This window comes from Sinohyriopsis cumingii, chromosome 12 (genome assembly GCF_028554795.1).
Source record: "Sinohyriopsis cumingii isolate HCF-2022 chromosome 12, ASM2855479v2, whole genome shotgun sequence".
Classification (NCBI taxonomy): Eukaryota; Metazoa; Mollusca; class Bivalvia; order Unionida; family Unionidae; genus Sinohyriopsis; species Sinohyriopsis cumingii.
Genome location: NC_142972.1, coordinates 15315332 through 15329287, shown reverse-complemented (window position 1 = coordinate 15329287; position 13956 = coordinate 15315332). Strand labels below are relative to the sequence as shown.

Genomic DNA, 13956 nt, shown 5'->3' with positions numbered 1-13956 from the left:
CAATTTCCAATATCCAGCTACACCTAAAAATCGCATCAGTTGCTTTTTACTGACAGGCACAGGGAATTTAGAGATAGCCTTAACCATCACTTCTACAGGTTTAATTTCTTCATGTCCCATGATATGCCCTAGAAATGTAACACAAGCACTGCAAAACTCACTTTACTTAAATCATAAAATTTGCATCACTGAGTCTATCAAAGCATTTCCGAATGCTTTCCCATATAATCTTTCCAAGTGTCATTGTAAATAATGACAACATCAATGTAAGTATCACAATTATCTAGACCAGATGTAATAATGTTTATTAAACATTGGAAAGTACAAGCCAAACCTTTCATTTGAAATGGCATCACTTTAAATTAAAAAAGTCCATCTGGAATATTGAATGCCAACATTTCCTTAGTCCTTTCTGTCAGTAGAATCTGCCGAAATCCTTTCAAAAGATCAAACTTGGTGATTTATTTTTCATTTCAATTTTGTCAGTGCAATCAATCCTTGGCAAAGGAATGAATTTGTTTTCATCACACTATATTATTTGGTTTCTGCACAAGAATTCATAACTCGTCACTTTTACTTAGTTCTATGAAATCATTCTCCAGCAAATTCTGAATTTATTTTTTCACATATTCCTGTTTAAGACCTGGGTTCATCCTACATGGAGTGGAATCTACAATTTCATTGTCATGGTAGATATTATTTTTGTTGAAACATCTGGAAACAAGTGCTCATATTCAAATACATGTAATAGCTGTTTTTAATTCACTCTTTTTTTGTGGCTGTTGATGTGAAGGTTTTTGGTCAAGATTATTCAATATTTCTAAATTTCAAAGATCACAGTTTGATTGCATTCCATCAACTAAATCCTCACAGGTTGGGAGAGGTACAAATTAACAGAATGATAATAGACTATCTCTATCAACATACTCCTTTAATCTATCAACATCCCAGGAGCATCAATGATGTAATTTAAGTTATTTACTTTCCTTCTAATTTGATAAAGACCTTAGAACTTAACCTGAAGAAGACTCTGAAGTATGGGCAAGAGAGCCAGAACTCTGTCACCAAGATGAAAACTCCTTTCCTTTGTATTTCTATCATACCTTAATTTCATTTTTGACTTGGTCTTAGGTAAGGGACTGACACAATGTACCATTCTTCTATTAAAGGGTTCATCAAATGCAGGAACACATTGCAGGTATCTTCTAATTGGGTTTTCCTACATTTGTCAAGTGTAACAAGATCTACAATATTCACAAACATCTAATCTAATTTTCAGCCAATAAAAATGATTGAAGATATTGTAAAAATTCTTACTGACTCCTAAATGACCATCCAAAAGAGATACATGGGCTAGACTACAACTGTCCTGTTTATACAACTTAGGAACAATAACCCGATAGCTCATTGACCATGCATTACCAGTGGGTACCTCAGGTGGTTTCCACTTTCTTGTCAAGACCCCATTGTTAACAAAATAACAAACAGGTACTTCTGTGACCAGTTTGTTTCACTAAATTGCACTCTGAAACAAAATGGAGTTCTTGGGATCTTATTTCTGTTTAACAATGAGTGATTACTGTTTGTCAACCTATTTAGATTAAAGAGAATGAGTAGTAAAAAGTGGATCACTGTCATCAACATCTTTTGATTGATCTAAACAAGGATCAAAAGTGACCTCATCGAAAGCCTGATCAATACATGTGTCAGGCAAACAAATAATTTACTGATCAACATCATTCTCAAAAGCTTTCTCTGCCATAGCTCTAGTAACTGCACAAGCTGGGTATAAATCAGGGCTTTCATTTTCAATAGGATCTACTCTCTGATCCAAACAAAGCTTGGCAGTTACAAGTGCACTAGCCACAACCTTATCTCCAGCTATGTCATTGCCTAGCAATAAATGAATACCCTCAATGGGTAAAGATGGCACTATTCTGACTGTCACGGGTCCTGAGACTAAATCTGGTTACAAATTTACACAATGAAGAGGTACATTTTTTATTTTATTTTTTTGTGATTTTTTTATTTTATTGTTACCATAAAGCTTGACCAATGAGTCAGAAAGACACCTAACATCTGACATAGTCAAGAGACAATAAATGTAATGTGGGAAAAAATAATACACACACAACATGCAAGCACACATGCACACATTCATACAGTACACATCTTTTTATACAAATATACAGTGTCTGGGTGACATAGACTTTGTGATATCAGAGTTGTTTGTTCCTGTTTATCATCAAATCAGTCTTGATGAAATATTTTTTAACAAGCTATCAGCTTATAATACAAACATAATAATACACTGCACACTATAACATGATGCTATTAAACATGCATTTGAATCTTACAGATAGAATAATGGTTCCAACTTTTCCCAAATCGCATAAATGCTTCTTTCCTTTCAGATTTGATTGCAATACATTTTTTTAAAATTATAGTGGTCTTCAAAAAAAATGTACAAGCCTTCTAATCTACACAAATCAACTTTCATTTTACATATATAGATGTAGTATTTGCATAAAAGAACACATAAATAAGAACTTGCATCTCTGAAAATAAGTTTTTGCACTTGGCACAATATCTGTCTTCACTTTATTCTGAATCCAATGCGACACATTATTTAACAGCCTGATTATTACATTCCCAAAACAAATGCAGTATTGCCTCTGGGGTATTTATACAAAGAGTACATTTATAAGTATTGGACAATTTTATTTTATAAAAAAATTAATTCACTGATAAAATCCTATGAATAGCAAGAAATTTAAACCATTGTAATTTCGAGTTTCTTGTTATTTTAACTCTTTCAGCCCATTCCATTTATTTTCACCAGCTTGTTTAAAACCCTTTTTTTAAAAATGAGTTGTAATAGCTTTTACATCCTTTATTGTTTTAAAATATAATTTCTAAATGGAAAGGGATGACCAGTGTTGTTATATCTAACCTCTGACACAAGGACTTTACACACTGAATTATACCTTGAAAGGCAAGGAAATTCACACTGAGACCATATGTAGCTTTAAAGCTATGAAAGTCAGTAATAGTTCCCTGATCTTTAAGCATTTCATCAGTATAGAATACATCATGTTCAAACCATTTCCTATAGAAAATGGGTACTTTGTTCACCCTTGTAAGAGAGTTCATCAATAAACTTGATTTCAAATCTTCTCCTGTCTGGAGTATATTTTTCTCTAGTAACAGTTTCCGAGCCAGTAAAACATCATGCCAAAAAGCATTTTTTTGTCTTTTTGGATAGGGTCGCACATTTTCATTTCGTAATATAAACAGGTACCTAATCTCGCATATTTCATATTCAAATAAACTGACGAATTTTCTGTAAAGTAGAAGAACTCAAAGAAACCATGCTATTTTCAATGTTAATATACATTTATCAATATCTGTCATCAATAAGAAACCTTTGAATCATAACTTTTTAACATTTTCACTTTTGATTTCCTTATAAAGGTGAAAAATAATTCATTTAATTCCCTGATACAATTTTGTGGAGAATTTGGTAATGAAATGAACAAATGATTTAGCTTTGCAATAATTAAGGTTTCCAAAACTTATTTCATCCTTTGGTGTTAAGGACTTCCAATGCTTTAAACAAGTTTTAATCATTTCTGTTTTATTTTCAAAATCCAATGTTACCAATTTATCCAAATCCAACAAAACGTGTATGCAAAATGATTTAAATTCAGACATAATGGAGAGGAACATTAATAAAGCTGCACTCTACTTTGTGAATAAAAACACTTTCATTAGAAGGAGACTTCTCTGAAAAAAGCACGGTGGCTAATAATAAAAGACTGAGGAGCTCCTGTGCCCCTTAAAATTTTAATAAGGCAGGATTGGCAGAATCATAAATAAGCGGTATAAAACATTTTGATTTAAATGGTTCATATTTCTCCATAATACCAGTCTGGGGTTTCTTTGACCCATTAATGTATTGCTTTTTTCCCCCAATATATGATCATGACCTTGACATTTTAGAAACAAGAGAATTTGGAATAGCTCTGTCTCGATTCTTTTGCTTATTTTCCAATCTGTAGCATTTAGAAGAAAAAAAACATGAGATATCTTCTCACAATAGGTGCACACAGGAAGAGATATGTATTTTTTTTTTTGAGAGGGGTAAACCAATTTTAATTATGCAATACTGTAGCTAACCAAATTTTGTGTGCCTAAAACTCACCATCAGTTCGATGTGAATACATCCTCCCACAGAGTGAAGAAAAAGTCAGAATGACCTTTTGCACTCCACTCTCTTATTTCACGCAGTATGTCACATGGTTATATGCAGAAGGTAGACATTATCTGTCATCTTTTCACAAACAACAATTATGCAAGACATCAGAGTGGGGTGGGAGGAGGGCATTCTGCAACACAGGCAAGTAAGTATTGCATAATTAAAATTAGTATCATCCAAAACAATACAGTTTAATAGCTGCATTGCTCCACCTCCCTAATAGGAGAGTGCAACCCACTGTCATAATGTTCTACCTTGCTAAGAGAAGATGCAACCTGCTGTTGCCATGCACAACCTACCTAATGGGAAGGTACAACCCACTAGAAACCAGAGACAGCCAGAGTAAATAGACAAGCCATGAATCTCACTTCCTTGTCTTGCAGAAGTTAGAGCATATAGGAACACAGTAGAGTGCGAGGTTTTGAAAGAAATCTTCACTCAATGGTTCACATAAGGCTTGGTTAATGACCATAAGAAGACTGGTTTCTGGAACCCAAGATATTTGACAAGAGCTTCAAGGCGATGGAAACTCAATAGCTCTTGAGAATGATACTGAACATCTTCTGGTCTTACAGAGGAACAAAAAGAAACCAGCAATGAAGCTAAGGGGGATCCCTCCAGAGAGGTAGAGACCTAGGTTGATTAATCAACAGGTCTAGGAGATCAATGGATCATGACTGCTGGGGCCACAATGGGACAATGTAAATTATCTGAGCAGAGGAAGTTTGGACTTGCAGAACTTGTGGTAGCAGTTGGAAGGGTGGGAAGGCATAAGCAAATAGGTGATCCCACTGGATGCTGGATCTATCGACTGCCGATGTTCTCTGATCTGGGACTGGAGAGACACAAAATGGAAGCTTGTAATTGAGCTTGATCACAAACGGGTTCACTAGAGGTCTTTCCCAGAGGGAAAACAGGGACTCTGTTACAGAGTGGTAAAGAGACCATTCTGTGATGACAGTTTGGTCTGTTCTGGATAGAAAATCCGCTAATACGTTTATCCTGCCCAGAATGTGGCTAATTCGGATTGTGATATTCTCCGAAGATGCCCAGATGACAAGGTTCCATTCCTCCATGCAAAGAGAAGGGGCATATGTGTCTCCTTGATGTTATAAATATGCTACAAGGGACATGTTGCCTGAAGATAAAACAACACATCAGCCCAGTATTATGTTGATGCACCCTTACAGTGCTAGAAATACTGCCTTCATTTCTAGGTTGTTTAAGTGGAGACAATTCTGCCCAAGTCCAAGAACCATGGAGAATTATGCTCTCTGGCTCTAAATGAGCCATGCTCCAACTGGAATGTGATGCATCTGTGAACAGATACGAGTGTGGTATGAGGCACATAGTACATGTGTAAATATTTGTGTATGTTAATATATATATATATATATATATATATATATATATATATATATATATATATATATATATATATATATGTTCCTTTGTATGTGGGCCCCATGGTAGATGACTTCATTGACAAACTATTGCACCCTCTTTAACCCATTTCATATTTAAGTCCAATCAGAGAGGCATTGTGAAAAACTGGAAATTTGCTGAATCAGTGACCAGTATGAGAGAGTCCTTACAGGACAAGTTTTTCAAATAATACTGCAAATTTATAAATATTTTAAAAGCATAAACATTTCTACAAAGTCATGTATATTTTCATTTAAAATTTTCAGATGTAAAAAAATTCATCTAAAAGCAAAGTTTAAGCAAAGTAAAAATCAAACTTTATATTTTCTTTTAAAACTTACTTTGAATGCAATTTTTCTTTCTGAAATACTCATTTTACCTTATAAATTAAACATATAGAATATGGAGAATTGTACACCATTTAAGATGTTGAAAAATAATAAAAAATTTACCTGGAATGTCCAGACATTAGTTTGATTAAATTTACTGACATGAGAGTTGGTAAGCAAGCAGAACAGATTCTTCCTGTAAAGCTGACAAAGTTGTTCATTTTGTTTCAGTATTTTTAATACCATAATAAATTCTAATGTACAATTACCAGAGTTTTGTTGGGCTTATTTTGGCCCATTTCCAGGGATGCACATATATTTATATTTATAAGCTTTTCAAAAAATGTGTTTCATATTTCTAATTCAAAATTGTGTAAAAGGCAAGTAGTTCCATATTTGATTGAAATGAGCATGGGACATAATGATATTGAAATTAGTCTTGAACATCCTTGTCTTTTTCCTGTCCACAATAGTTATTTATGTGTGAGAGACATAAAATACCAATACAAACACATAAACTTACAAATGATTTCATAAATGGAATATTAATTGGTGTCAATTTTGGTGCAGAGGGTAGGTGCACCTCTTCTGTATATAAGTTTGTTTCTGTAACAAACTGTTGCCCATGAGCTTGATTCCATATCAAATCAAAATAAAGGTTAAATGTTTAAATGAAAACCACTTAAGCTTTTATCATCATTATTATCTGAGTCAAAATACACACCTAGCTAAATAGCATTCACTCAGTTCATTTCAATATAGTCATGATCACCATTGCTTAATTCCCCCAAACCAAAAGTGCCCATATTTTCATTGAAAATGGCATGCACATTACTAGACCCTTCAATACTTCTGCCAGTTTGATCTCTGCACTTTTAAATTCAGTTTCAAAATTAAATTTTCTGCAAACAAGTCATCATCAGCTCAGTCCAATTTGTTGCACTCAAGAATCAAACTTGTCACGGAATAAGGCAAGAAAATAACTTGGTAATGCCTTAGAACAATTTGGGTTGTTGTTGTTGTTGTTGTATGGGTTTAACGCCATTTCTAAGCACAAGATAGGCTATACATGGCAGCCAGTATAACTGGTGGAGGAAGAACCCTGGAAAACCCAGGGAAGAACCACTGACCCACGAGAAGCTACTGACAGGCTTTCCCACGTACCCACACTAGCCGAGCCTTGGACTCGAACCCACACAGACAGAGGTGAGATGGCAGTGATCCGGAACAGTGAGCGCTTTAGACCACTCGGCCACTTGGGGCCCCGAACAATTTGAGTAATTGTTTTCTTAGATGCATACAGCGTTACCTAGGGTAGTTCATATTTTTATTTTTCGGGCAACTGGGCAATACATGGATGTCAATGTAGGTTGCTCGTGGCAAGATACCCAAACAGCATAATGTGAACAGGTGCATTTTCTTTCTTTTTTTGTATTTACAGAACACACATTGTCTTTTGTGACACAATGATCCATCGGATCTTGTCAATGTGTGTCATGACTTACTGCAGCCAAAGGGGTAAGTGATAAATAATATACAATTAAATTTGTAAGCCTATATATATATTTTAAATGAATCCCATTAATATACCATCTTTATTTTTCAGTCTTCAGATTTAAAACAATAGGAAATTATTGGTCTGTTACAATTCATCATTTAGAGCTTTATTTTGTCATATGGTATTCATGGATTTCCTCTCTGCACTTAGTTTATATCTTATTATGACCAGTTTGGTGTATTTATAGCTAGATGGAAGAACCAGAATGATGACAGCAAGACCTGCAGTGTTGCCAGCGTAACCACTGAACTAAACTCAACTGACAGTGTATGGGTTACTACATGACTGGACGTGTAGGATAGGAATTCCAGATTCTGGAGAAGGACAAAGAATAGTAATATGAATTCTGAACTCTGAATAATGACAGTACACACTGTCTTATATTTACAAGGACATATGGCTGTATCAGCCATGATCATTTCTCCAGGGCATATGGTTGTATGATTCTGGAGAAGGGCAAAGAATATTGATATAATTCCTAACTCTGAATAAGAGCAGTATATTCTGTGTTATGTTTACAAGGACATAAGCTTGTATGAACCATGCTTATTTCTTTGTATCGTATGACTCTGCGAATCATACTCATTTCATTATATATATATATATATATATATATATATATATATATATATATATATATATATATATACATAGATAGTGTGGATGTGTGAACCATACTCATTTCTTTGTATCATATTCACATATTCATATTTTGTTTTTATATAAATGAATCTGTTTTCTTTTTGATAACATGTTCTGTAGGGCAGTCTTATATCATATCTAGTGGATGGTTTTTTGAGTCTACCTGTGGATGTGTTGTCGTGAATATTTACTTTTCATTTCATAAACTTCCATTCACTCACATTGAGTTGTATTTTCACTCATTCCAAAAAGCCATTCAGTTAGAATCCTGTTACACAATCCAAACTTAGAAAATGTAAATAATTTCATCCAAATTGGCATCCACATCACTACCATCACTTGCGTCTTCGTTACTGTCTACCATTTTGATCTCCACACAGTAAAACTCAATTTTATATCAAATTTTTACCAAGGTTTCGATTTGTTTTTGTTCAACTCATGCTGGTTTTGCAACATAGAACATTTGTGCACCTTCTACAATTCTTTGAAAAAGATTACATAAAATAATGATGTACAGTGAGATGTACACTTCCATAAAATGATAAATAGAATGTAGTGAACATATTACAAGAATAGTGCGACTTCCCAATCACTTTACAAATGAAAAGTAAGACTGGAATCCTACACTGTATGAAATGGGTCAAATAAAGTCATTCATTACAAATTGTCCGCAATGATCAAATAGGAGTAGTTTCAGGCTCATTCACAATAGCAACGACATAACGACATGCTAATAGTCACATCTGTATCATTTTCATTTTGGACTGATTAGACTTGGGTAAACGTATCTGAGTGAAACCTCCATGTCCATGTCGCAGTTCCTTCAAGATGCGAAGTGATAAAATATTTTAGATGGCCACAATGGTTGCCATTTTTGGAGGTCAAAACAGCGTCATTTTCCTTCAGGACCAACTACATACACCACTCCCTTGATAACTTGCAATGTGACATCTTGAAAACCCACTTATAACACAGGGTCAGGCATGGATCCCATTTTTTAAAACCAGAAAATACCCCAAAAATTGATAAAATCATAATCAAAGTTCTAACTGAAATTTTAATACAACGCTCGTTTTATATTGTCAAAAACGGCAGATAGGACCTGGAAATTTAAAAGCAGTGATGTAATACACAAATATTTTCATGTACACATGAGGATTGTTTAAACTGGCTGGAATAAGGTTACGATCTTTCAGATGCCAGAGATTTTGAAAATAAATGTAATTTATACAGAATAATGAACGACTTCATTAGAAAAAGTGCTTTATTGACAATTATTCTCAACACAATAATAAAACATGAATTCAGTCATTAAACAGCCCAGTTCCCACCCACACCCAGTTTTCTTGATTGTCTAGTGGATATTTTGGGAGGTCCCTCGGTAACTTGCACCCTCACTTATAGTGCAGTCTATGTTTTTGGACCCTATTGTGCATGAGTTATCAAGGGAGAGGTGTATACTATCTAAATAAAAGAACACTTGCAGTTATTAGCATCCATCCAGGAGGACTACCTATATCAATATTTTGGAAGTTATACTAGCATCATCATAATATAGTGAAAACCTAATGTCAATATGATCATCCAGGAGAAGTAGCCATGACAAAACTTTCTAGATGACCATCATAATGATTATGTTGAACATCACTCAACACCATTTTAATTTACAACCAACTAATCATCAAAAGAAATCTTTAAGCTGGTATCACTATACATTAAGAAGTCACTGTAACAAGCTTCTCAAGATTACCCCTTTGTTTGCCATGTAACACATCAGATTAGCACCTTCTAAATGGGACCATTTACCTGTCATAAATCTGACTGAAACCCATCATATTTTTCAGAAGGAGAAGCAATAAGATTTTCAAGAAGGATAGAACTGATAGCAACAACATTCACTAACTTGAAAGTAATGGTTGTCATTCTATCAGGAATACATTTTCTGATCTTAAAGTTAATTCGTATTTAAAATTTACCTAATTTAGTGTCATTCTTCTAATTCTGACTGTATACAAACCTATGTCGATCATTTTCTCTTTCAAAGCAATTGTCCTGTTTTCTGTGTATTTGGTTTTGTACGACTCCCAGAGATCCATTTTTGCACTTTTCTTCTTCACCACATATTTGTATTCAATCCGCTTATTTGAATGAAGAAAGCACTCTTTAGATATATCCCTCTCAAGGAGTAATTCTACAAAATCATCTTTCAAGAGCCTGCAATGAAAAGGACAAATACCAGTAAACATCATTATTTAAAAACTACGGAGTTCATACCGTACATACAGAATAACCTACTGGCTCTATTCTTGATAAAATTCATCTTACATTTTCATGCATATTGCCCACTGGTATTACACATCAAGCACACAATCAAAGCATTCCTAGATTTGTGCTGTGATCTTGACACCAAGGTCAAAGGGGCAAGAATGTGTGTCACAGAATAAATTGTTATAGCTTCATAATGAGTTGATCCAAGAATAATGAGAATCCACCAAGTTGTTTAATTTAAGAAGTATATGCAAAAAAATAATAAACATTACCAAAACCTTAAGAAACTGTTGATGTCAATACCACGATGCAGGCAAGTGACTGCTACATCTTGCTTTCCCACAAACTTTCAACAAAAATTACATCTATTGCATGGGACAGTTTACTGGTATAAACCATATTTCTTATTTTATTTGCATCTTTATCACAAGATACCTTTAACTTCTGTAAATGATGTAACAGTAATACCTGAAAAGTTAGGCACATTTCTGAGTTTACATAGTATACAAAACTTATGTCATGTGCATATATTTTTGTATCTGTATATACTTTGATGATTTGAGATTGATTCATGAATTTTCAATGTGCCTTTTGCTGAGGATGCCAAAGTGCTTTTTGCTAATCTTGGACTTCTTGAAGTTTTATAACTTTGGTTAAGTGCTAATATTAGTGATGTTAAAATCCTTGATGATTCCCTTATGACTTGGATCAAAAAGTCATCCAACAGGATAATAATAATAATAATAATAATAATAATAATGACTTTATTTAAAGAGGGTAACACAATTAGCTAAGAACTAATCTACCTTGAGGTCCTCATACAAGGAATTTTTTAATATTTTAACTGCATCTCTGAAGCCGCTGGATATACTGGGTTTGGAAGAAGGAAATAGAGTGGGCATTTCTAATCTCAACTGGAATACTATTCCAGAGCAAAGTTCCAGAGTATTGGAAACTTTTTTAAATAATTCCTTACTTGGTTTGGAAATTTTATACTGTTTGGTAGACATAAATCACATGGTAGACATGGATCACAGGTGGGGAGTATTGCCAGGTAGTCATTACTGGAATAGTGATTGTAAATATTCAGGAGCACTATTACTGGATATAACTGGATAGAATAATTATTATGGCATATATTAAAAAGGAACTTTTACAGCATCCTCTTCAACTCTTCAACTATTTTTCTGTATATTCACAGAAGAGTCATCATTCTTCATTCTGTAGCAGTTAAGCAGCAAAAATAATCATCATGCTGAGTTTAAGGTACTCCACATCATATAATTTGTATCTATATATACTTTGATGATTTGAGACTCTTACAAGGTTAGTAAACAAATAATTCAGCAAATTTGCTACAAAATGATGTGCAAACATAATCAAAAAGTTACCTTATTAGTAAATGTAATATAAACAATTATATCCTTCTGGAAATTTCAATATCTGAGTGACTTGAGAATTCTGTAAGATTTTACATAGTTGTGGATGTGTTAGCTCTAATACCAGGCATCCAATCAGTATATTAAACCATATGAGCTTGAATCATTGCTTACAATAAACACACACACACACACACACAGATAGATAGATATATATATATATATATATATATATATATATATATATATATATATATATATATACACACACAATAGTCCCTCTCTTATAAGGCCACCCCTATTGCAGCAGGGAAGTGGCCTTATAATGAGGGTGGCCTTTCTTGAGGAAGATGACAAATGCGAATAGTAAATACATATGAAGAAAGTCACAAGCACATTTAATTCTAAAACATTTAAAATTTTCATTAAAAAAAATCACATGCATGTTGTGAAATAAATGTAAAACAAATGGTTTCATCATTTTCAAAAGAATGTTATGAATAACCATTGATATAGTTTTAAAACTGTCTTTATAATTATGGTACAGATCACATCATCTGTCACTTTGTTGGTACCAGTCTAAAAAACAAACCAGTCTCATCACAATTAAAAATATCCTTGCTGTCACATCCCCTGCATATATCATTTAGTCTTTTGTTCCAATCTTCGACAACTTCATTATTAACATCAGCTGATTTTCCACTAAGGACAGAACACTTAATATTGTGTCGTACTTGAAATCTGTGCAACCATCCGTTACTTGCAGTAAAGTCATCATGTCCCAATTCAACTGACAAAATTGTTGCTTTTTCTTCTCATTCAAATCAGGATACAAACATCTCCTTGTTCAAACAGTCTTCCCTTCTCCTTCCATTTCACCTTCCCACTTCTGCAGAATTGTTTCATTATCTTTCATGATATTGTTTATGAGTCTTTCCAACATTAGTTTTCTGCAAGCATCCTTGACCCCCCTCACCTCTCGGTCAGAGAATTACTTTCACTTTCTCTTCTAAACTGAGAACTTTTCGTTTCCTCGATGATATGTTGATCTTTATGCAGTAAGTTATTCATGTTGCCAACTACAGTACTGATAAAACAATTTGTTATGCATCTAAACAAATTGCTATGTGTTTTTAAAGGAAGTGATCTTGTCACGTGATTCATTAGTCACAGTCTGGTACCGTACTGTTTTTATACATTTCTTTACACTAAGTGAGAGAAGCCAAAAAGGTTTTGATATGTACTATTAACATCACGCAGATTTGACCTCATGGCCATTAGGATTTGTAATCTTGACAATTATTGTCAGTAGTAATAGCCACTAATTATCAAAGTGAACAAGCTCAACATCTTACTAAGGGAAGCCATAAAGGCTATCAAACCATTTTCCTGCTGACTTGTGTATTGTACATCGATGCTGCCATTTCTCAGCTGTTAATATTGTTCAATAACTGTAATCTTAACAATTATCAGAGTGACTAAACCGGACATCTTATGACAACAAAGCAGTAAGGCTAATTGGATTACATGTACTTACCTTTCTGTATGGATTAAAATTTGAGTCTTTCTCAGCTTTATGGAATAAATGTGGCTTCTTGTGAGGCATAAATTATATATTAACCTTAGTGGTACATGTACTTTAGTCAACACTTCTTTAAGTAACGAAAACCTGACATTGGGAAACAGAAATCGGATTACTTAACACACGTTATGAATGAAATACTGGTTCTGGATACATATGAAAATAAAATGCGGCCGCTTGTGAGGGGTAAATTTTATATTATTGCACTAATATGATGGCTGCTGGTCACGTTAGCTGGGTGGCCTTTCATGAGGGGTATTTTGAGCACAAATGCGTCGGTGCCAATAGATTCTGGCCAAAAGGAGCGGGTGGCCGCTGGTCAGGGGGCCCATTCAAGAGGGGGACTACTCTGTGTGTGTGTGTGTGTGTGTGTGTGTGTATATATATATATATATATATATATATATATATATATATATATATATATATATATATATATGTATACTACAATTCAACTATATGTATACATTATCCTGCAATTTTTTAAGAATGGATTTTGAATTCTCTAGTACATA

The 13956-nt window shown here is 33.9% G+C and overlaps 1 protein-coding gene across 1 annotated transcript in view; it reads right to left on the bottom strand.

Annotated features, from left to right (window-relative positions):
- LOC149786029 (E3 ubiquitin-protein ligase rnf213-alpha-like) overlaps positions 1–13956 on the bottom strand; it is a 598535-nt gene that overhangs the window by 547506 nt on the left and 37073 nt on the right. Inside the window, exon 6 of the mRNA XM_089976317.1 lies at positions 10230–10426. Within this exon, the coding sequence (XP_089832443.1) occupies positions 10230–10426 (197 nt within the window). The remainder of the gene's footprint in view (positions 1–10229; positions 10427–13956) is intronic.